General features: G+C 37.5%; 1 protein-coding gene across 2 annotated transcripts in view; it reads right to left on the minus strand.

Annotated features, from left to right (window-relative positions):
• Positions 1 to 7,306, minus strand: part of CLINT1 (clathrin interactor 1) — an 89,340-nt gene extending 82,034 nt beyond the window's left edge. The window contains exon 1 of one of the 2 annotated variants that reach the window (XM_034401502.3): positions 6,947 to 7,306. In XM_034401502.3, the coding sequence (XP_034257393.1) occupies positions 6,947 to 6,987 (41 nt within the window). In that variant the 5' untranslated portion in view covers positions 6,988 to 7,306. The remainder of the gene's footprint in view (positions 1 to 6,946) is intronic. The other variant, XM_034401511.3, reaches the window with a different exon arrangement.
• Between the last annotated feature and the right edge of the window lie 18,245 nt (positions 7,307 to 25,551).

The following is a 25,551-nucleotide window of genomic DNA, read 5'->3' on the forward strand; positions in this document are numbered from 1 at the left end:
ATCCTCTGAGAATTCGACATCCTCTGGACAAATTTCGCCCTCTTCAGACTCCTCTGAAGAAGATTGGACTGGTCGCTGTTTACTGGTACTAGGCACAGCCTCATTGTCAGGGACCTGGGTTTGAGAAGGCTGGCATGGAATATTGGATCTAGCCGTCTCGTGTTGCATGCCCGCTGCCAGGATCTTAGCCAGGGCATCCGATAACATGGCTTGAAAGTTCACAGGAGTGTCAGGAACCTCAGGGCGGAGCCCCGCCGCTGTAGGTGTAAAGGTAGCCTCTGGTATCCGCCTGCAGGCCAAGGATGCATCAGAATGGCTAGAAACATCTGGTAGTGACATTGATACCCCTCTGGAGCGGTGTAGATTTGAAGTTGTGAGCCCTGCTGATGGTTCTGCAGGGGCACCGGCTTGTAGGGTACCAGAAGGTTCTGTAAGGCCCTCAGAAGTGGCAACTTGTCTTGACAGAGCCGCCTGATGTTGTTGGGCCCTCTCGAACTGCTTTTCTAAAGCTTCATGGCGTCTCTGTTCCGCTTTATTGACATTAGCAGATTTAGAGGCCAAACCAGATTTATGTCTCCTGGACTTTGCTTTCTTCTTTCCTGCCTTGAGATGGGCGGCAGGGTAATTGCAGGCGCCCTCTGAGTCCGAAGACAAAGGTATGTCTGCCATGGTATATGAGGGCAGGGTACAGGGCGAGCAGAGTCACAAAGGGAACACAATAGTGCAACACCGAGGCCCCTTCAAGGGAATGCCCACAGTGAGGACTTCGCTTAGTAGGGGTTAACTTAGGCCCAGAAGACGCCGGGCTCAGAACCCAATGAGGCAGGCAGGCAAGTATTTAAGTGCAGCAAAAAAAGGCCCCCCAAGGTCACTGCTTTTGATTTATTGTCCCTTTTTTCCTCTTCTTTTTCTTTTTTCTTTTTTTTTTTTTTTTTTTTAAACTGCACTCAAAATGGCGGCCGCCACGCCGACAAAACTTGAAACAAAATGGCGGCCGGCCACAGACTGCGTCCCTGTGAGGCGTCCAGTTAAGCTCTGAGGGGAAGGAGGCTTGTAACTCACGCCCTGCTTGGATGCGTAGAAGTTCAAAACGCCGCCGAAGGTCTTCTCCCGGCAAGCGCTTGCTTCCGAAGCCGCTGTGCCCTCTTCGCGCCTCACAGCTGACTGAAGATCATCGGAGGCCGCCCGATTGCAAAGGCAGGCGCTCCGGCGCTGCTGAAGGTGTTGATTGAAGCGACGGCAGCTTTACCGGCTCCCCGGTAGGCTAGCGCGTCGCCAGCAGCTAGTAAAGCGCGGATCCGCCCAGCCGGGTCGGAATCCGGCGTGCTGAAGCCCCGATCGGTGGGGAGATAGGCCGGAGGGCTTGGAGCCCCAAGCTCGCCCTCAGCACACAGCACCAGAGGTTTCTTCACACAGAAACTCAAATTAGATGAAGAGAACAGGAAAAAAATAATAAAATAAAATAATAAAAGGGAAGGATTAAAATTCAATTGAAGAGCACTCAAATTGCCAAGTTCTCACAGCAACTGAGTGAGAAAGACTGATGCTGATTGGTGGACGTGGGAGTGGCCTAACTAAGGGAAGTGATTAGCACTCAGTTCTGCCCAGCAACTAGGAGATACTACCCATCCATGGATTGGAGGAGCAGCGCAATGGAAAAAAGCCATTTTCAAAATTTAAAGTCTCAATCAGGTAATCAGTACAGAGCTTCAAGAATTTAATACTTCATTATTTAGAACAATCAAAAGAAAAAATTTCAAAAATGTATAGGTTGTTACTATAATCAGAAATAGAGGACCAACCATATGGTTTAAAGGAAGCTTGGGATACTCATTTTAGTAATTCCATACAGGAGACCAATTGGCAGAAATTATGAAAACTAGGCAGCTCCAGTTCAATGCAAGAAATGTAGTGGAAGATTATATATCATTGAGACTTGACTCTTGTTAGGCTGGCTCATATATATCAAAATCGTTCCTCCAAATGTTGGTGGGTCATCCAAAAAAGGGTAATTTTTCATTTGTGTGGGGGAAGATAAGCACCAACACTAATAAAAAGACAATGTTTCTCAGAGCTAGGGTTACTGAATTTATTTACAGGATCAAATCATAAGCTTAAAAAATATTTAATCTTAGCAGTTAAGATTAATTATTAAATTAATAACTGTGCAACACTGGAAAACTACAATGTAACAACTGAGTTGTGGATTAATAAAACTTCAATTCTGCATTAAAAAATTTACAAAGTTAAATTAATGAGACATCAGAGGCAGGAACCACAATTTTATCAAACTTGGATGGATTTTATAGTTTATCTCAATAACAATAATTACAATATAGTATAATTTATACAGCAAATTTTCCTATGTATAGTACTTGTCTCTTTTTTCACAATGAAGTAGATCTCCTTGGTATTTTTTATATTTTATACCTATATTTTTCTCTTGGACTTATGTAAACGTATGTAAATAGAGAGCTTATTTGGGAAAAGTTAAATTGATTATAAATCTGATGTTATTTAATTCCCTAGTAGCTTTTCTGAGAAGAAACGTATTGATGGATGCTTCCACCATCAGGAATGTAGATGGGTACATCCAGAAAGGAGGCCCTTTTCTGCAAGTTGAGTGCCATATTGACTATCTTAGTTGTAATCCTAACTTTTCTGAGGAGACATCAATTTTAGGAATGCCAAAGTAGATAAGGGATATATTCTATAACCTCATGAACTAAAATTGTGGTGATCTCTACTTTTTACTACTTCATTTGCTTCTTTCTGCCAACAAAAATAATGTAACCAAGAACTTGCCCACAAGAAAAGAAAAAAGAACTGTGTAGTAAAACTGTAATTCCTAGCTTGTTTTTCAATTTGAGAAAATAAGGTCAAACTCTCATTTGTTAGGACAGGAACAATCAAGAAGTTCTAGTTCAGATATATCACTTTAAAAAAATAACCTGGTGAAGTTCTATCACTCTGGAATAACATGCAGAAGCTCTTTTTAAACAGGTGTGAATTGGTCAGAACTACATGGTACCCTTTTCTGTGAACCTAGCTAATCTTCCCTGCTTTCTTATATAATTATGCCATTTTTACATATGGTGACCACTCTTTTATTAGTTTTGATACTATATTTTTTAAATTATAATTTATTTAACCCACCTGTTACATTGAAAGTCTATATACAACCACAGAATTATATATCTAACTAAAAAAATTAAGTACAATCCCAGGTCCAGCAACTTGGCTGTTAAGTGAAACTGTGACCCCTGCTTACGATCTTACTTCAGCTTTCCTTTGCTTTACACACCAGTGAAAGTTGTAAATGCAAGGATTGATTGCAAAATTAGGGTTTTTTTTAGGACCGCTGTAAAGGTTGCTAAATGGGTAGTTTACCAAGGCCTACAAGTTATTCCTAAAATGGATAGTGTTAATTTGCAAGAAATCTGAAACATTAATGGCGTGAAAAAATGTTAAAGAGGTTACTTATAATTTTAGGATGAGACTAATTCAACAAAGTACTTCCTTCCCCATATTTTTATCCACCTCAAGTTGGTGGTCAACTTCATTATACTGGAAATGTAAAATCATGAGACACTTACACATCTCATAAGGATTTGTTCCTCTATTGACCTTTTTTGGTTTAATATCTATACATTTGTTAGTAAAGTATGGGACTACAATAGTAATACAATTTAAAGAAGTGAATGTGATTTTAAATATATGCCAACATTTTGGAACTTTCCATTAAATTAAATTTATCAGTATGTGATGAATTATGAATTTATCATGCATGAACTATGAACAAACACAATTACCCTTTTTGCAATAGTTAGTGCCATCTCAGATTTACAGCTTTAGACTGATGTTTACTTTCTGTTTAAGAACTCTATGTTTATGAACATAATGGAAAATTCTGATCAATATTATTCTTTGCGGTCATGGTTTAATGTTTAAAAACTGAACAGTTTTATTTTTGCATACATTATGCTTTTGTTTTCACTTGTTTTCTTTTGTCCTTTATGTATATTAAAATGATTTTTATAAAAAAAAATGCAAAACAGAATGTTATATATAATCTGAACATATAAGGCTGATATTGAAGAGGATCCAAAATAATCCAAAATTTCTAAATTCATTTATACTTGTCTATGTGCCCCAAAAATCATAAATTGACAAGATCATAAACTCAGAAATATAAATCATAATAACCTATTATATTCAATTTAGCATGTTCTGTCCAAGGTAGTCACAACCAAGAGACACAACAGTTTTACAAAAAATAAAACTCGTAAAAATTCACCACCTCCTTTGTTTTCCAAGTTATTAATTTCCATTTGTTTTTAATTGTTAGTGAAGAACAGCAAGGAATTCCAAGGTCAAAACTAATTTCAAACTGAAAAGTACCTAAAATTTTGCTTCAAATAGTATGCTCATTAAATAAATGGGATATCCAGGGAAATTTCATTCCAACTACTAATGAAAGGGCATCAACTATTCACAAATTACTGTTAAATAAGTAAACAAATATGGCAATTTATACTATTTACACAGTGATGCAACTAAGCAAATTGCTCTAATTTAATTTGTACCAATTTTTATCATTTAAACAACAGTAGAATAATACAAATGGTTAAGCCCTCTTTATTGAGGACTATTAAACTGAGGTTTAACTGTATTATTGTTGTTATTGTTATTATTAGACACCAGGAAGCCATTCTCATCAACTCAATTTCTGGTACAGAGACTGTAGAGGTGATGTGTTTTCTGTCAAAAGCACAGTTCCTTGTAAAGATTTAAGGCCCTTGTTTTTCCCATATTCCTTAGACTGTAGTGTCATTTAACTGTTTTGATGTAGGAAATTGTCTAAATTGGACTTAGTATTTCTTTTCACACATTTTTATTTATAAAACAAATATGTAAATTGGTGAATATAAGACCACATTACTCGGGCTGAGTTAAGCCTTAAAACTTACTTCTGATTACAATAAACTTCTACAATACATGTAGTTTTTGACTTACAACCGTTCATTTAGTGACCATTCAAAGTTACAACGGCACTGAAAAAAGTGACTTATGACCATTTTTCACATTTTTGACTGTTACAGCATTCCCTGGTCATATGCTCAAAATTCAGATGCTTGGCAAATGACTCATATTTATGATGACTGCAGTATCCTGGATCATGTGATCAGTTTTTGCGATCTTCTGACAAGCAAAATCAATGATTCACTTAACAACTGTGGCAAGAAAGGTGTAAAATGGGGCAAAATTACTTAACTGTCTCACTTAGCAAAATAGATTTTGGGCTCAACTGTGGTCATAAACTGAGGATTACCTATATTACCTACATGGAACATAAAGAGTTGGTATTAAATCCAATCTATCAGTGAACTATTTTGTGAAACACACATTTCTGATTGAATTAATTTTCTTCTTAACTCAACTGTAATCTGTAAAGATTAGAAGATGCATTCAGCATTCCTTACATGTTATTTCTCAAGAACCATTAAACAAGTACTTTGTGTATTTTATGCATAGCCCCTTAAAAGTAGGCCCATTTGTATCAAAGACCAAGACATCAAAAATAAATTTAGATTGTTCAGATAAAAACAAAATTTATTCAAAATGTCCCTAAAAGATTCCTTTCCTTCTTAGTTTACAAAAGTAATTAGTAACAGAGTTGGAATGGACCTTGGAGGTCATCTAGTTTAACCCCCTGCTCACGCTAAGTCAAACTTGGACTTACTTACTTATTATACAAGGTGCTGGTGGGAAGAACAATTTAACATATCCTTTAACCAGCAGTCAAATAATAATGCAACATTTCTGAGAGTTACTGATCTTGAAAACTTATTTAATTATATCATGTTTCGAGAAACAATTTCATTCTACATTTTTTTTTCATTTTAGGTGACAAGGCTGTTAATGGAAGTATTGCTTCCTCCTATTAAGCAAAAGTAGAAAATTACTGAATTTATCCAGTCTGTATATTACTGGCAGATACCAGCATTATTGTGACAGCTATGTTAGAAACACAAAGGTTCAATTACAGAAATGCAACAAGCCATTAATGTACTTCTTACACATGGCAACCACCACACCTTTGCCAAAGACAGCAAGTTATTTTACTTCCGCTCTCACTATCCTTTTTCTCCTCCTCCTCCATTTTTGAGCAGGCTTAGCAGAACAGCAAGGTAATAAGGAGACCGTGTTAGATATGGAAGCCAGAGATGAATTTCTGTAAACCTTTGGACGCTTCCAATCGCTGTATGAACTGGCACCGTTCTATGCAAAGTTATACTTTGCCAGCATACTCAACACACCCTCCCCATGAAGAACTGTGAATGTACTGGGCGGGGGTTGGGAACTGGCAAGATAAGAAACAATTATGCTAAACATGATTCCTCCCTGGGAAGGAAATGCTCAGGATCAGCCAGAGGCAACTACCAGTGTGTAGTGGGGAGACTGGTACAGATGGATAAACCCTGGGAATCCAAGCCAACCACCCCTCAGTCAATGGGGCATGGCTGAAATCAGTTAATATGGGGCAATCAAATGGGATTAGGAAGGTGGAGACGGTTAAAACCCCCACACCACAACCAAAGGCCAGGTCTCCAGAGCGCCAACAGGTAAAGAATATCAGTTACAGCAGGTGGAAGGAAAGAAGTTTCAGTGACGGCTTCTAAATTGCAAAGGCGGCGGAAGAGGCAACCCAAAGAGAAGAGCCAACGTGGATGGCATCTTGGTTAGGATCTAGTAGGAAGCATTAGACGGGGGAGGGGGGGGGAAATCGTCTGGTGGGTGAAACCCGTGGCCAGAGAGAGGAAGAAGCTGCGGTGGAAGGGAAAATAAATGAATTACAGGCATAAATCTGGGTGGGTTTACTAAGAGGGATGGGGAAGCCTAGAAGAGACCCACGGATCTTTCCCAGGCACCCTATAATACTCACGCCTTGTCCACCAGCTCCCGGACTTTCCACATATTGAGCATCGTGGCGGTGGCGCCGCCGAGAGACCCTCTCCCGGTCTAGTCCCCTCTTAATTCCCCAGACTTCTTTTTCCCCTCGGAGCCCAACTAGCCGCTCGTCAGCCACGGCACCGCCAGGTCAGGCCCGTCTAGCCTTGCCACCTCCCCAGCTTCGCCAACGGCACAGAGAGACAAACTCGGTTCTGCCTCCGGAAACCGGCAGCTCATGGTCGCAAAGCCTGCTGGGATATGAAGTCTTGGACGCAAAGAAGCCCTGAACTATAGAAACGACGTTGCCTGTTAGAAAATAGGAAAGGTAAAGCATTCCATCGCACGGCATCCTGGGAATCTTCCGGGCTCTTCTTCTTCCCTGTTGGAAGCATTTAGAAAAAAAGAAAGCTCTGTCCCGCACTGCTTGCTGGGAATTGAAGTTTTAATTAATTGCTTTCTTGGGCGCAGGAGAGTTGGATTTCAGCGGCAGTTATTCGTGGTAAAGGAAGCGGTAATGATGCAACTTTAAGTGAGCTGTAAATTAAAGGTTTCAGCAGTTGAATGTCCACGTAACTGTTTTTGTCTGCCAAAAAGCAATACGGAAGAGATGTAGATTTTCATTTCGTATTTTTGTTTCTGTTATTGAAGCTTATTCAGTGATCTGAAACTGGAATCCTTATTCTGAAAAGAACCTAAAGTCCTAATTGGACACAAAGCTACACTTATAAATTAAACATTACGTGTACTTTTAAAGACAGCAAATTATTTCCAGTTAGTCTGTTTCATTTAAATAGTTATTTTCTGGCATGCAATCACAAGGGAAAATTCAGACTTTGTTTAACATATTACTTGAAGGTGGAGAAGTAGCTTAATTGTTCTTTCCTAAATGTGCCAGACTACATCCAAATAACATTTATGGTAGTGGTCCAGATCTGCTAACTCTAATGTGAATTCCACAAGGATTAATGTCTAGCAGTTATGCATAAGTTTTGCTCACAAGGTTAAATGTGATGTTTCAGTCACTTAAGTTGTGAAGAGTCACAACTTCACAACCCCATGGACCATAGCACGCCAGATTCTGCTATCTTCTGGAATTTGCACAAATTCATGTTCATTGTGTCGGTGACACTATCTAACCATCTCATTCTCTGCTGTCCTCTTCTCCATTAGCCTTCCATCTTTCCCAACATCAGGGTCTTTTCAGAACAGAACAGAACAGAATAGAATAGAATTTTTATTGGCCAAGTGTGATTGGACATGCAAGGAATTTGTCTTGGTGCATATACTCTCAGTGTACATAAAATAAAAGATATATTCATCAAGAATCATAAGGTACAACACTTAATGATAGTCATAGGTTACAAATAAGCAACCAGGAAACAATATCAATATAAATCGTAAGGATACCAGCAACAAGGTTACAGTCATACAGTCATAAGTGGGCCTGCTTGAGCCTGGTGGCGCAGCAGACTAAAGCACTGTTATTAACATCAAGCTGTCTGCAATTACTGTAAGTACAAATCTCACCAGGCTCAAGGTTGACTCAGCCTTCCATCCTTTCTAAGGTAGGTAAAATGAGGACCCAGATTGTGGGGGCAATAAGCTGACTTTGTATAAATATACAAAAGTATGAAGGCTATTGCTTAACGCATTGTAAGCCGCCCTGAGTCTCCGGAGAAGGGTGGCATATAAATCAAATTAAAAAACAAAAAGTGGGAGGAGATGGGTGATGGGAACGATGAGAAGATTAATAGTAGTGCATTCATTTTCCAATGAATTCTCTAAAAAGGTTAAAGGTACAGGTTCCCCTCGTAGATATGTGCTAGTTGTTCCCGACTCTAGATGGTGATGCTCATCTCCATTTCAAAACCAAAGAGCCAGCGCTGTCCGAAGACGCCTCCATGGTCATGTGGCTGGCATGACTAAACACCAAAGGCGCACGGAACGCTGTTACCTTCCCACCAAAGGTGGTCCCTATTTTTCTACTTGCATTTTTTACGTGCTTTTGAACTGCTAGGTTGGCAGAAGCTGGGACAAGTAACAGGAGCTCACCCCGTTATGCGGCATTAGGGATTGAACCGCTGAACTATCGACCTTTCGATCTTAGCCACTGAGCCACCGCATCTCCTACTTAATTACTGAATCCTCTAGTAATTAATTAATCTAGATCTAATTCCATAAATGACATTACCTCTTTTTTATTGGAAAGCCCAGCATCTGATGTTCTCCAAAGTAGTTCAAGCCACTTCTTGACATGTTATTTTTATTTTATGTTTAAAGCAACTTTTCTTTTTTTATATAAATAAGGCAGCAAACATAACTAACTCTGCTTCCTCTATTTTTTCTCACAACAACAATCCTGTGAGGTGAATTGGCTGGGAAGAACGCAGATAGAAGTAAATATTTATACCTCTGGTTGAACTATGGGGTTTTGGTGCTCTTTGAGCTTGCTTATTTTCTTGCAGAAATTTCAATGCCAAATTAGGTAACATGCTGGTAGGTAGTGCGGTTTGCTCGCCAGTGGCTTGCCCTGTCAGTGTTGGTGAAAGTGTTCTTGGTGGTTCTTCGGGTTATTGTTTACTGTTAGTTGTGTAAGGTCCCAAAATATACTTGAGTCACCAGAATGCCAAAGAGAGAGACTCAAGATGAGATTTGCAAAAAGAAGCAGATTTTATTTATGGCCAAAAACAAAATACTGGATGGGACTATATCTAGAACATACAGATACAATGCATGTGAGGAGATAGCCACACCTTGGGGAAGATATGGCATTCTTTTTATACCCTCAGAGACATCAGCTTAGTACCCAGTTCTGGCCGCCTAGTTTAGATTTGTGTATTCCTTGTTGACATGCAAAGGAATAAAAGCCTCCCAATTAGCGTTATCGCTTCCTTGAACATTCCTTTGTTCTCCCAATTGCTCATTTGGCCCCCTGGGCTGCAGGGAACAGATCAAAGGTGTAAGTTAGGGCTGAAGTGTAAATTATCTCCCGGATGATGTCTGCAGTTCCAACTGAGATAGGTACCATGCTCTTAGATGGCACGAGAAAAACAGGAAGAAGATTGATATGGGTTCAGATCAAATGACAGGAACATATGTTTGACAAATACCAGGTACATTACAGAATATGTTTGTTACAGGAGATACAAATATAAAGGCATAATATATGTGATACAAATACAAAGGCATACATTTGTGTTACAGATATAAAGATACAATATATGTGTGTTATACAAATAGAAAGGCTATATATGTATTACAGGAACTTAATGGTTACAGAATAACAAGTTTCTACTAATTCTAGTGTACCAGTCAGTGGTGGGTTGCCTCCGGTTCGGACCGGTTCGCAAGAACTGGTAGTAAAACTGGCGGTAGACCCTGCCCACTGCCCCAGAAGTCGTCATCAGTGATCTGCGCATGCGCAGAAGCTTCTGTTCGCTTGTGCGCATGCGCAATCCCGTTCCAAACTGGTAGTAAAGGTAAATAGAACCCACCCCTGTTACCAGTATATTATATTCTAGTATTATTTATTATATCCTTATTACTGTTTCCCTTCAGTTGTTTGCCTGAGTTGGTAATTCCTTGATTGAACTATTGTTTACTTCTGGATTGTTGAGAGAAAGTGACTGGCCCAACATCATGAAGCCAGCTTTCCTACCTAAGAGGGACTAGAACTCACAGTCTCTTGGTTTCTAGCCTGGTGCCTTCTATTTTAAATATAGCACATTGCATGTCAACATAAATATCTTAGTTCTTGATGGAGTTTTATTCCCCAGATGGAACTTATGCATAATTTGTGAGTTTTCTGAGCAATTCTTTGAAGAGCAGGTGGCAGTCATGGCCAGTAGAGCCTTTGCAGGGATCTACTTTGTGTTCCATTTATGCCCTTTCCTTGAATGGGAAGCCCTATCTAGAATCACTCAATGATATTTGGATTATTGCAATCTGTTCTACTTGGGATTGCTCTTGAAGACCACTTGGAAGCTACAGGCTGAAATGGCTCAAGCAGTTATGGTATACCTTATATGCCCAGGTAACACTTATGTTTCACAAGCTGCACCGTTCCTCTGTTGGCCTTTAGATAAAATTCCATGTGCTGGTTGTTATCTACAAAAGTCTTTCTTGGTTTAGTTCTGATTATGACTGCTTTTCTTCAATTTTATTTTACTGTCCTATTAAATCTAGACAAGTGATGATGCTCAAGATCCCACTGTTAAAAATATGTCAAAATGTGGATCTTGGAGGTGTATTTACTGATTTGTATTTGATTTGATTTAAGGCTGTTCAAGTGCAGAACAACTCTGGGCAGCTTACATTATAAAAATTAAAAATCCATAATATTAAACAAAAAGAAGATAAATGTCTAAGCAGGACACAAAATATACCCAATATGAAATCAAAATACCCTACTCTGGACCCTGAAAGAAGGATTCTGGAACAACATTAGGGTGGGAACCACATGGATTTCTTGGGGGTTGCTATTCCAGAGGGTGGGTGCTGCAACAGACAAGGCACACTTTCTGGGTCATGCTAAATAGCATTATTCGAAAGATGTGCTTTTCTGTGGCTACCTCTGCCCACTGCAGCAATATCATACACCCCTCTCCTGAAGTATGCAGGCTCCACCCTGCTGCTATTTAGGAAAGCCCTAAAAATGTAACTTTCCAACAGCAATAGCAATAGCACTTAGACTTATATACCGCTTCATAGTGCCTTTACAGCCCTCTCTAAGCAGTTTACAGAGTCAGCATATTGCCCCCAACAATCTGGGTTCTTATTTTACCCACCTTGAAGGATGGAAGGCTGAATCAACCTTGAGCCGGTGAGATTTGAACTGCTGAACTGCAGCTAGCAGTCAGTTGAAGTAGCCTGCAGTACTGCATTCTAACCATTGCACCACCTTGGCTCAGTACAGATTTGGGACAGGGCAATTTGGGATCCTATACTGAGTAGGATATTATAATTTGGTGTTCATGCTGTATTGTTGCCTGTTATAATAATAAGTTCTGTTTTTTGTTGTTGACTACTTTTTTATTTTTATTTTTCAATTCAATATGTTTGTTCCTTAGGGTCACTTAAATGTTTTTTTAGACTGTTTTATCCTGACTTTTTTTATATTTATAAATACAGTCACTCAAGGCAATGAATATACCTAATATTCCTTCTTCCTCTCTTTCTCCCACAAAAGAAATCCTGTGAAACGAGCTGGACTGAGAGTGACTGGCCCTAAAGTCACCCAACCAGTTTTCTTACCTGTAGTGAAACTAGAACTCATTATTTCCTGGTTTCTAGGCTTGGTACCTTATAAATTGAACAAATACATTAAAAAAAAAGAGTGGAAACTGTTATTTATACTTCTATAGATTAAATTTATATTTCCAAAATTGGAGATGACCACATTTCTTGCTTGATTCTTCTGCAGTAGAAATAAACATCATTTTTATATTTGATAGGACCTGATTTATATATCTGCAGTGTTTCCCAAAAGTGGTCCTAACAGTAGCCATATTTCTTCCCACCACAATCTCTGAACTTTTTCCTTCCCTAGGTTTTTGATTATGCTAACCAGTTAAGATTTGGAAATGTAAAGATTTATTTTATATACGTCAGTTACGTTGTTCCAATAAAGATATTTTCTCATTCTGGATCTTTTTCTCCTTATGATCAGTATTGAGGAACCCTTTGTATTTTATTTACTTATAACTATTAATATGAAAAAAGATTTGTGAATACATGTTTAAATTAAAATTATGACGACTTATGCAAAAAAACTACCTCAAAAGAATACTGATTCATCCCACATGCCAACAATACATTGCAGGTTTTGTTTTCAACGTCATCACCATCTACTTGCTAGTACACAGAAATTATAAAGCTCTCTTATGGTATTATAAACTCTCCAAGTTAGGCTAAAATAACTTTTATGAAATTTAAATTAAAATTATGAAATGTTTACTGAATTGTCTTCCTATATTGCCTCCATTATTTATTCCAATGTTATATTTTGTCTGAAGATATGCATGTGTTTTGATGCATCTATTCAGAATATATCCTAACATTAAATGTATTATACCTTTTCTGTGTTGATATTTGAATTTAGCTGCTGACGTGCACCTGTACCAAGCTTTTTTTATTCAAGTTGATTGCTAGTGATATAGAAGAGAGATAATTACTACTTTGCACGTGAGAGCACTTTGATAGTCCTGCTTATTTCACTGAAAACAGGGTGGTACCTTTCAACATCCCTGCACGTTCAAGTTTTAACTTGCACACAAGTTCCCTAAAGCTTAGTCATTCTTTCCAGTAATGAAGGATGGGTGTATTCAGGGGAAAAAAGGCTTTCTTTTCCCCTGTTGGGTAGGTTTTACTTGGTCTTTTCCTTTTATTCATATTTCGTATTGTTTACATTGCTTGTCCTTTCAAACTATCATGACTATAATGATGGGGTATGCAAAAATGAAAAAAGAAATGCATGCTTTATAGTGTACCATTAAAACAATAACAAATCAGTCTAATGAATATACCACTTGAATTACAGATCCCTGTGATTTAACCCTAATCTTTAAAAATCATCATAAACTGGAAGTAATTCAACACCCAAGAGAGTGATTAGATTAAGTTGATGAGGATTAGGTTGATGAAAGGGATGCCTATACCTAGGTAGGAAAATATCTTACTTTTCATCCAATTATGCTACAAGCATGGAAAAAGGCATCTCTTAATCATTTTTCAGAATGACAGTCATCATAGGAAAGGAGGTTGGGTACCAATATTCACTTCCCAAATCTATTAACTTACAGATCTATTAGATTGTGATTTGAAACACAGCATTACCAAACAGTGTTTGCTTGCCTGTGATACAGCAAGCTATGTGAATCCAATCCATTCTGGTTTATTCAGCTTGCTGTGTATAAATAACTTGCTACGTTCTAGAATGCTCAGCCAGCGTTACTAAGAAGTATGACATACAGTATTTGTGGCATACTGTGGCCAACCAAAAAAGCTTTAAGTAGCTTTAAGTATTTAAGGTATGCTGTCTGAGGTTCCAGAGCAGTTAAGTCTATTAGCTAGGGATAGCACAATCCACCAATCAATGACTTTGTCTACTTCACTTTTAAAATTGTGAATTGCTAACAACACCAATCTGCTAGCAAATGCCACAGTATACATACCCTTGAGCAGTGGTGTGTTGCTACCGGTTTGCCCCAGTTCAGGCGAACTGGTAGCGGCGGCAGGAAGCTCTCCCCACCCACCTGGACGTCATCAAATACGATCTGCGCAGGCAAAGAAGCTTTGTGCATGCCAGAAGTGATGCGCACATGAGCAAGCGAACCAGTAGCAAAGGTAAGTGAAACCCACCCCTGCCTTTGAGTGTAGAACTTCATTTTATTAGTGCTGATCATTCCACATTTTTGTCTGGAATATTTCAATTCAATGTTCGTGAGAGAGGGGAAAAAACCCTTACCTCCATCCATGTATTTTGTCTCTTCCTAGTTCACATGGAGGAAGGGAAAAGCGAATTCTCTTGTGTGCATGTTAAAATAAAAGTACTCCTGACCCATGTGGTGTTGGTTTCTTAGTCTGATCTATCTTGCAGGACTAACAAACTGCCTCCTCTTGGAGTTTTGACTAGGATTATTATTATCTGCTTTCCAGAAGAAGTTGTTGGTAGAGTTCTTGAGAGTGTTTGGGATATGACACCAATCATGGTCAATGGGTTGGGGGGATGAGGATTTGTTTGTTTTTTTGGTGTTATGTGTGTTGCATTTTGTGTTTTAATTTTGTAAGGCATTGAGAGTCTGTTTGGAATTTGGCATATAAAATAAATAAAAAATAAATACTCAATAATAGCTGTTGTGTTCAAAGTAAGAATATATGATGCATCTGATAGAAGAAGCTTTGGCCCACAAAAGATTTATGCTACAATCTATTATTCTCTTTGCTCGAATCATATTAGATGGAAGTAAATTTTTGCTTTTGCTTTAAAAAATGCAAAACCCATGGGCACCTTGTTTGGAAAGCCTGTTTATCATTATTTATTAATATTGTACAACTCAAAAGTGACCACCATTGATCTAATTAGGATTGGTTTTAAGATTAGCAATTTCCGCCTCTTTCTGCTTACCAGAGAAACAAGCTGCAGGCACTGGGTATTTTTTTTTTCTGATTAGCCAAAGTGGATGTGGCTGATAGACAACATAAGAAAACTGAATCAGCTAGTAGTACCTATTGGTAAATTGTTGGGGCAGGGCAGCATTCATAATCAGATGTTTCTACTCTAAAGATCCAGCCCTATACTCAGTTTAAATTGTACAAATCCTAATGAAAATGGAATCAATGTAATTCAGTAGTGGGTTTTAAATCCCGGCGCTACCAGTTCACTATCAGTAGCATGCGGGTGTGCGTGCTCACTTTGTGAGCGTGCAGCGCTTTTGCGGATGTGCAGAGCATTTTTGATGATGTCTGGGTGGGTGGACGGAGCCTCCCGCCACCGCCCGTTTGCCTGAACCGGGGAAAACCAGGAGCAAACGAGGTGGCACAGTGGTTAGAGTGCAGTACTGCAGCTACTTCAGCTGACTGCTAGTTCAGCAGATCAGTGGATCAAGTCTCACCGGCTCAAGGTTGACTCAGCCTTCCATCCTTCCAATGGATAAAATGAGGGTAAAATGAGGACCCAGATTGTTGGGGGCAATATGCTATTTAGTATACTGTCTTTGGTGTAAGCCGCCCAGAGTCCTTGGAGAGTGGGCGGCATAGAAATATGACTAATAAATAAATAAATAAAATAAATAAATAAACCCACCACTGATGTAATTATGTTTGTTACAACATTGTTACAACATTGTAATTGTTATTCCTCAGTGCTATCTCATGGGTTTAGTTCCAGATAAGTCATCCTGAGAAAAATACATCTTTGATTAATGTTAAATGCAAGTCCTATGTTCACATGATCAGAACCATGGTTTTCCTTGAAATCTGAAATGCTGTCATAACCCTAGTTACTAAAGCGAGCTAAGTATACTAGAATTACTACAATGCTAGAACACAAGAGTGACAGTTTTCAGTCAACAAAGCACTGGTGTATTTTTCTCCTTGAAGTTGCAGAATTATCTCAATTTATATAAACCATTTTTTTTTGCTTCATCATTAAAGACATGAAGTGCTTTGAAAGCTTTAGAAAAACTGTAATCAGTGACAGTGAGACCAACTTTCATTTTACCAAGTCTAAATGCTCTGAGAAAGATTTGGTTGTTTTCAGAACTGCCACATGCAGAAATGGGAGAGGTTTATGCTGATGTGTCAACCAGAGTTTCATGTGGAACAAATAAAGGCTGTGTTCCTATACAGGTAGGAAACCACAGAAACTACATTATGTGGAGCTTAGTAAATTACCTAATTCAGACTTTTTGGATTCATAAAGTGGAATCAGTATGAAAGCCTTTTAAAGATAACTAGACAACCCTAAGGGTCATCCTTTGAGAGGAAGGTAGTGCAGTCTGATGTGATCAGAATGAACATTAGATTTTAGGCTGACAGTATTTTTTTTTTAATTTCAAAGCTGGGTCATCTAAAAGAGTATAAATTCTAAGTAGAAAAATAATTGTAGCGGCAAACAACTCTCAATGCATTATTTAAGTTAGTGGATTTTAGATACCTTGATTCAACACTTGTTGCAATATAATGCACCTGAGGATACAAACAAACAGAAATGCACGAAGAGATTTTCAGTAGTATATACATTGTTAGGGACAGCTAGTCAAAAGTAAAGACACTACTTCTTTCTGAAGAGATTTGGAGGACAGCCATTTCTCTTTAAAGAGCCTGAGTTGGCATAATAGTTTAAATGCAATATGCAAAAGCATATACAGTATGGTGGTGTTTCTCCTCCTCCTACAATGCAGTTTTTACACTTAATAAAACTTACATAACAGTGAATGGGTGGATTCAACGTTAAAATCTATTCAGATGGATTCTGATGGATCTTTAGAAAAATATGGGGACTATGCACACTGTATAAGGTTAATAAATCATTAAATGAAAAGATTTTCCACTCTTCAATATGAGAAAAAAAAATCATAGGATTGGATGATCACCTTGCTAAGAAGCATACTATTATTTGTGGAGAGTAAGTGCAGAAGTGGAATGAGAATTTATAGAAACTGAACAACATTCTATGAAAAGTTACGCTTGAAATCTGCATCCATTGTGCCCTAGTGCTTATTATTACTGAAACAATTCTATCATGGACTAGAGTTAAAGTGGCTGGAATCTTTGAGGAATATGTACTTTTAGCATTGAAGGAAAGTCACAAAAGTACAAGTAGCTGTAGGCACCAAGAGCATACTTACTTTCTCATAGCTTTGAGCTTTTCATTTGCCTCAGAAAAAGGGATACCTTGCCAGAGGCAATGGCATTCCACTGCAAGGAGAATACATTATTACAGAAGAAATACAGAAACTGAACAGCTGTCAGACAGTTTTTTCCTTTTCCTTTTTTTCTTGCCTTGGACTCAGCTACATGTTCATGTACTATTAGCACGGAATAGTGGAATATGCTTCTGTATTCTTAGCATCCTGCCAGATTGTCATTGTTATATGACAGTCTATTGTTAGTAGCCTAATTTTCAAATATTAACCCAGTGGCTCCTTGCACAAAGAAGCTATGAGGGTCCTTCAATCATCTCACCTTCCCATTTACTTAAGCGCTCAGACAGCATATAATTGCTAAACTGAAATGTTTCTTTTTAGCTTGTCTTTTAGGATCTAGGATATATATGGATTTTGTTGTTCCTTGATTATGTTTATTTTTGATAGTCTGTGGCACGGGTCTTTTGACTAACAATCAATAGAGCTGAAATGAAACTTCTATAAAAATATTAACTGTATCTACATTTTAAAAGGCAGAAATAGTTCCTGAATATTTTTCAATTTTTTGCTTCTGACACTGTTTTGTGAGAAGACAACCCTGTATCTTTACTCTTAATTAAATTTGTACAGACCATTATATACTGAAAGAAAAGATTGTAAAAATAATAATATTGTTCTGCCCCAACTATGGATCCCAAAGAACGCAGCACACACAAAATCTGAACAAAACACAGTTTACTTCAAAACGCAGTCTTTTGCAAATGCAAGCTGTTAATAAAATGTTCTGAACAATCTGCCCGAAATTCCACAGATAAGATAGAGTCTTAACAAGAGTTGGCAGATAGCCCAGAAGCAAAGTTTGCAGAGAAAGTCCAAACTCAATGATCAGCGGACGAACAGACGATCACACGTTGTTTCCTGCACCTTTTTACAAGCTGTGTGCAAACTTAAATAGGCTAAGGGAGTTGCCAATTAGCCCCAAGCCTTACTCTCGAGGAGACCTCCTCCTGAGTAACCACTCCCGCCTTTTGGTAGCTCTGCATGCTCATGCATGACTCATATTTATGACAGTTGCAGTTTCCCGGGGCCATGTGATCTCCTTTTGCGACCTTTTGACAAGCAAAGTCAATGAGGAAGCCAGATTCATTTAACAACCGACTCACTAATTTAACAACTGCAGTGATTCAATTAATTGTTACAAGATAGGTCATAAAATGGGACAAAACTTAAGTTTTAAGATTTAACAAATGTCTTACTTAGCAACAGAAATTTTGTGGATGTAAGTCGAGGACTACCTGTATATTAAAACTCTATGCTAAAGTTTTTAGATTAATTTTTTTTCCCAAAATCAGATTTGAGTAGATGACATCCATCAGGATTTATTAATTCACCTACTCTGACAAATATCATACACTTCAGATTTACAATCTCTTTGTCATTTTTCTTCCCATCCTCAAATGAATTACAATTAACAAGAAAAAGCAACTGGAAGTTAGGGATATATGTTGACTGTTAAGGAATCAATACAGAAAGAACGAAAATTCTAAGAAAGAATTTCATTGTTTAGTCTAGTCACATACCAGTATAGCTGTGTTGGAAAAGTCCAAGCAGTATCTCTGAGAGGTATATCTAGTTTCAACTCTCCTGTTTGAACTGCACATCATAGTCCAGTGACTGACAACTGCACAGAGACTAGTTGCTGTCCATGAAAAAAACACAACACAAAAGGATTGTGGGATGAGAACCCACATTGATTTTATGTGTTCAATACTTTTAAAAGTTGTTTACCCATATCTATAAAGAATATCTGTATTCTCTTGGAGAAAATGCTGCAATGAATTTTCATAGACATATACACATTATGCATAAAAGGCATTATTCTTTGTAATATAGTGGGGTGTATCTCAAATAATAAAGTTGCAGCCAATTTAATCTTAGTATCATATTTGCATTGTAGCCTCTAAAGCACAACACAAATATATCATAACTTGGAAAGGACTATGGAAGTATTCTAGTCCACTATCCTTCTCAGTGCAGGATCCGCTAGATTAGAACATCCCAGATCAATGACTATTCAGTCTTTATTTGAAGTCTTCCAACAAAGGAGAACTCATCTCTTTATATGTGGCTTGTTCCACTAGCTGACAGTTCATACTGGCATAAAGTTCCTCCAGATGTGTAACCTGAATTTATTTCCATTTAATTTTAACCCATTGGTTCTGGTCATGCTTCTTCTTCTATGTGACAACCCTTTAGATATTTTAGATATTTATCCTCTAGATGATACAATACTCATACCACATCTTCCCTCACCTTTTCTGAAGTCTTAACATATCCACATTATTTCCAGACTCCCCACTGTCTTGATAGCCCTCCTTTGAACTTGCTCCCAACATCACTGCCATTTTTTAATTGTGGTACCAGAGCAGGGCATGGTAAATATGGTCTAGAACAGGGCTGTCAAGCTCACAGCCCACGGGCCGGATGCGTCACACGCTGGCCATGCCCATGACCGTTTTAGCGAAGGGGAAAAAAGTCCCGATACATCACATGACGCTGCTGTGATGATGTGAATTTAACACTCCTGGTCTAGAATGTTTGCTAGCTGACATTCCATAATCTCAACTCTATGCTCTTGTTGCTGCATTACAAAATAACGTTTTCCTTTCTAGCTGCTGCATTAATTTGACAAGAACGCTCAGATTTTTTTCACATGTACTATCACCAAGCCAGGTTTCCTCCATTGTACAGATAGTGCTCTATTTACAAAACGGTTATGCTCCAAGAGGCTGTTCATTAGTCTGTTTTGTGCACATGTCTAACAAGCATTCAAAATATGCATGGTATAGTTCTTACCTGACAGTATGTAAGTGCATCTATATGAACAGTGCATCTATGTGGAAGTCAGGGAAAGGAAGATAGGAGAACACAGGAAAGAGTTATTTTCTAAAACACTGCCTACATAAGTGGCATGATGGAAACTAACCCTGTCTCATTTTCCCCAACTTCCAGGGCCTACTTTCTAGGTTGGAATTATGGACAAGTTTGTTCACATCAGCAAAAGTTTGCATTTCAAAAGTTTGTAAGTAGAGTAATGCATCTAACTTTCATTTTTCCTATCCACATGGAGAACTTGACATTTCTTCTGGTTAAATTCCATCTTGTTCAATTTAGCTCCCTGTTCTTGCTTGCTCAGCCTATCTGACTTTTGTCTCTTCTAAGTATTAGCCATCCCTCCCTAATAATCTTCAGTATTAGCTTTATGTCATCTACAATCATGATAAGCCTTCCCTTCAACTCACTCATCCAAGACTTTGATAAAAACATTATAGAGCCCAGTGACAATGTTATTGATACATCTTTCCAAGCTCAAGTGGAGCCATTAATGAATAATCTTAAAGTATAGTCATTCAACCAAAGACAAATCCATGCAATACTAGTTTCATCTAACTCATATTTTACCATTTTATTAAGGAGACTATCTCATAAAACTTCACTGAAATCTTTTCTGTGGCTCAAGTACACCATGTCCATAGTATTTCTCTGCTTCATGCTAGTAATTCTAGTAGTTACCAATAATGCAGTGTTAATAATCTGTTAAGCAATTGTTCCAGGAAGAAGAAACAGATGGCGAGGAACTGTCATTTCCATCCATTGCATGACTATTATCAGCTGATTCAAACCTAGCCTGCTCCCATCTCATAAAGGTCATTGGAACCAACTGTCCATAGAGGAAAACATGTGTCTCTCTGTGTGTGGGACATCTGCTTTGGAAATGGCAGTTTCATCTGGGCCTTATCTGCAGAACAGAGGTACAAGAAGTGGTCAGATTACAGGGTTTCCACTGTATTGCCTTTTTTTGAGCATATTAAGATAGCCAATTTCTCAAAGACCTAATAAGTCTGATTTGAACTATAAGCAATTTGTTCACTTAGTTTTGGATTAGTTTTGAGAATTCAGAACCCACAAGAAGTGGTGACTTAGTTGCCTTCTTTCCCACCCCCCTTTCTTTTATTTATTTATTTATTTATTTTTTAAATTTTTATACCGCCCCCTTTCCCGAAGGACTCAGGGCGGTGAACAGCCAAAATTAAAAACACACAATACAAACATTAAAATACTATAAAACGAAATTAAATTTATCTTTGGCTTCCCCAATTTAAAAACCCCTTACCCATAAAATTCCCCAATTAAAAGATTTTTAACCCAGCCCGGCTTGCTGAAATAAAAAAGTCTTCAGGGCCCGGCGGAAGGTATGGAGGTCCTACCTTTGCTCCCCTACTTGTTTTTCTCTTCAGTGCCACATTTTTTTATTTCATAAATTGAAAGTGGAAATTAACCTGATTTTAAGAACACCAGTTTGCTGGGCATGTTGTCTTTTCATGGGGCAGAGCCATCACAGGGAAGGGAAGGGCTCAATGAAGATCGTCTCTGTGAAAAAGCAATAAAAGGTATTGAGGTGTTTAGTATTTGAATGAAGATTTGAGGTAGAGAAATTAAATCAAGGGCTTTTACTGTATTTTCAAATACTGCTTTTTGTTCCAGTCCTATTCTTTTCTGATGCAGAATAGAATTTTATTTTCCCAGCAATTGAACACCCTAATCTATGGCACTTTTTAATTTTTATACTCAGAATCTTATTGTTGCACCATTCCTAGAACAGTTTAATTTTTCATATGTGGCAGAGGGCAGGTAATTCATAAAATGTTTCCCCAGTCTAAAACAAACAAAACAACAACAAAAAAAAAAACAAAACAAAAATCTCAAATACCTACTAAACAAATAAAAATACAAGAACATATACCTAGGAATTTTTTGAATACCCCAAGGTAGGATTTATCTAGTAAAGGGGCATATAACTATTGTACTTTAATACAAAACAAAGAGGAAGAAAATTAAAAACATTTGACATCTTTCCAAGCACTGATGAATTCCATTCCACACAAACTGGTAACAGACATAAACAGTGAACATAAATCTATTTTTATGTGTTTCTATTGCATCATAATGTGCCATTGCAGCTTTACAGAGATTGTTAATTGGCTAGCAGATGATAGGAAGAATTAAGATTGGGGTTCCCTGTGAAATCTACTGCAGAGATCTGAATCCAGGCGACAGGGAACTAGATGAGACAAAAGTTCCAGCAATGGGAAAATGGATGATCCCTAAGTCCCAGAAAGCACCAGTGTCTCAAGCCTGAAAGAGGAAATTTTAGGTCTGGAAATTCTGAATCTGTTTTTAAACTGTCAGTCCTTTGCTTGTCTGATATTACATTTTAAATGTACTCAAATGTCCATAGGGTTATAAATTAGTGACATGTTTTTATTAATCTGCATTAATTTTCTTTTCCAAATTAGTGGATAGAGGATGAGAAAAGACTATGAAGTTATCAGGGTCACTTGGCCATATCAACAGCAAGAAAATTGAGGCCCAAATAATCATTTAAGACAAGGAGTTCGTTGAATACTGACTATAACATACTGCACAACCTTGTTGTGAGTTAAATGGCTGTGATGGGTCAGAAGAATTCATCTTCATTGCTTTAATTATTGGCTGATATTTTACTTTATTTTACTTTACTTTACTTTACTTTACTTTACTTTACTTTACTTTACTTTACTTTACTTTACTTTACTTTACTTTATACTTTAGTTTACTCCATTCCACTCCACTCCCTAGAATATGCATCAACACTATGTAGTGTAGTCTCTATGTGACAGACCCTTCATAAGGATTCCACATTTCTTTCAGAAGCTCAAATTAGCATGAATAGCACTCCCTTCTCCATAATTGTTCACAACAACAATTCTGTGGGGAAGATTGAGCTAAAGGAGAATGCCTGTCCCAAAGTGACCCAGCAGGCTTCCATGTTGAAGGTAAACTTGAATCTGTGTTTCCTCATTTCTAGCCCAACACTTTAACTGCTTATGAATGAAAGGACTAAAATGAAGTTAAGAAATATGGGTTAGTATCATTTAATTGTTATTGGTGAATAAGTTGATGATAATTTCATAATTATGGTCCAATGCATGGTGATTATGGATGATTAATTTTGAGTGATAAATGAAAACATGAGACGAGAACATTCTTAATTTGATCCAGGCAAGTGGGTTAGGAATGATTCTGTTAAGTAACATGAATACATAGGTGGAAAGGAGACACAGAGTATAGAAAAAGTGAATGGGCCATTTGGAGATCCAAAAATAAATGAGAAAGGTGACTGGAATGTATTAGCTTAGAAAAATATCTGCTTATTTTTATAGTTTAAGCATAAGCTCATTCATAGATAAAAATGGTAAAAGAATCAACCCAAGCACATGATTTATTGATTGTTAATAATGAAAAATATAGAGAATTATGAAGGATACAGTGGTGATAAGAGATTCTGCCAAGTGTAGTTCTTTGAAAGAAATAGATACGAAAAAAGGCGAAAAGTGGAGGAAAAAACCTGGAAGGAATGTAGAATTATTTGAGAAAGAGAAAGTACAAATTCTGTACAAAGAATTATCAGAAGACAGATTAACCTCAAACATCTGAGGCTGAAGAAACCAATGCATATATGCAGATGAGTGCTATAAAAATGGGGATGAGAGACAGAAATTGCATAACACATGAGGAGAGAAAAAATATGTTGCCAAGAATGCAGTCAGAGAAAGCAAGGAATGGTTTAGATTAAAAGATGCAAAGAAAATGGTTTTGATGGGAATAAAAAAATATTTTGGAAATGTGGGAAGACAGCTAAATGTCAGGCTTTTCTCAGCTAACAACACAAAATATTGCAAGAATACATCTATCAAGACACAAAGGCTGGGATAGGATTTATTGTTGCAAAACTATGAAGCCATTATGAAAGAATTCCAGTGAATTGTCCAATGTGTATCAAATCCAAGCTCTATTTGTAACAATAATCAAATTTCTTCTGTCTAGTTCCTCTGCCCACTCTACATAAAGAACTAGAAGTGAATCGCTTTTGAGTGGGAGATACTGCATCCATCTGTTCTTTATTTCGATAATAGCCTGATCTAGTATGAGACTATTTACTTTTGACTGTGTGAGAACTCAATATGGAGCCTCTAGCAATGAATAGAATTTTTTTAAAAATGAAAATCATTCAGGGTGAAACCACAACGAGGAAAAGCTTGACAGAATATTTTAAAGATTTGTATGGGAAAGGTAATGATGAGAGAATCAGTTTGTTGTTTGTGCCGTGGAAGATCTTTGGCAAAATAGCAATTGAACAGATAAAAGAGATGATGACAAGCAAAATATAGGAATTGCAGGGCAGCTCTATGCTGGACAGATGGGCTGGCCAGATTTTTTGTTCTTCAACAGCTCATTGAGAAATATATGATTGTGGGAGAAAAAGTTCTATTGTATATTGATTGATTTAAAGGAAGTACTTGATAAATGGCTAGAATTTATCTACTGTACCTATATAAGACTAAAACTCTCCTGTCTTTTTGTCCATTTGTAATCTTCAATTCAGTAAATTGCTGCATCATAGGGTGACAATTTTTAAATCAAGATATCTCAAATGGGCTAATTTAAAGAATACATCCAAAAACTAGGACCCCTTACTCCTGTGGAATTTAAATTTCAAGGATCTTCAGACCAATTATGTTGGGAAATTTGTAGCCACTACAGTGCTACCACACTGCTGCCATCAGCTGCTGTCACATGATCATGATTTCTGACCATCCCCACCAGATTTCCACACAGAAAGTCAATGGGAGGAAGTAGGAAGTCAGAAATCACTTTTGCTCTCACTGCATTTTTTGTTTATTGGTTTAGGTAAATAGCTGTGAAACAATGACCCAATGGATCATAGATAGTATAATGTGAATATAAAGGTAAGTTGGTTGTTGAATGCAGTTACATTTGGGATATGTTGGAAGTAAAGTGGGCATGACAATAAATTGAATGCTTAATAAATGGTTCAGTGTTGACAAGGAGGTAAAAACAAGGATGTGTAAAATCCCCTTAATTTTTTAATCTATTTATGGACAAGCACATAAAGAATGATCATGTTGATGTTAAGTGTTGATTGAAGATATAAGTATGTGTGTATTTTTGTAGGCAAATGATGTCATTTTTTGGGCTGAGAACCACAATGTTAGATTAGACTGCATGATACAATAAGAAATGTGGATCTGAAAATTAATATACCAAAGACCAAAGTAGTTGGGCTTGACAGAGAAAACAGAGTAAATTATTAGAGATTATAAATAAA

This window comes from Pantherophis guttatus, chromosome 2, assembly GCF_059756535.1.
Source record: "Pantherophis guttatus breed Tessera chromosome 2, ASM5975653v1, whole genome shotgun sequence".
Classification (NCBI taxonomy): domain Eukaryota; kingdom Metazoa; phylum Chordata; class Lepidosauria; order Squamata; family Colubridae; genus Pantherophis; species Pantherophis guttatus.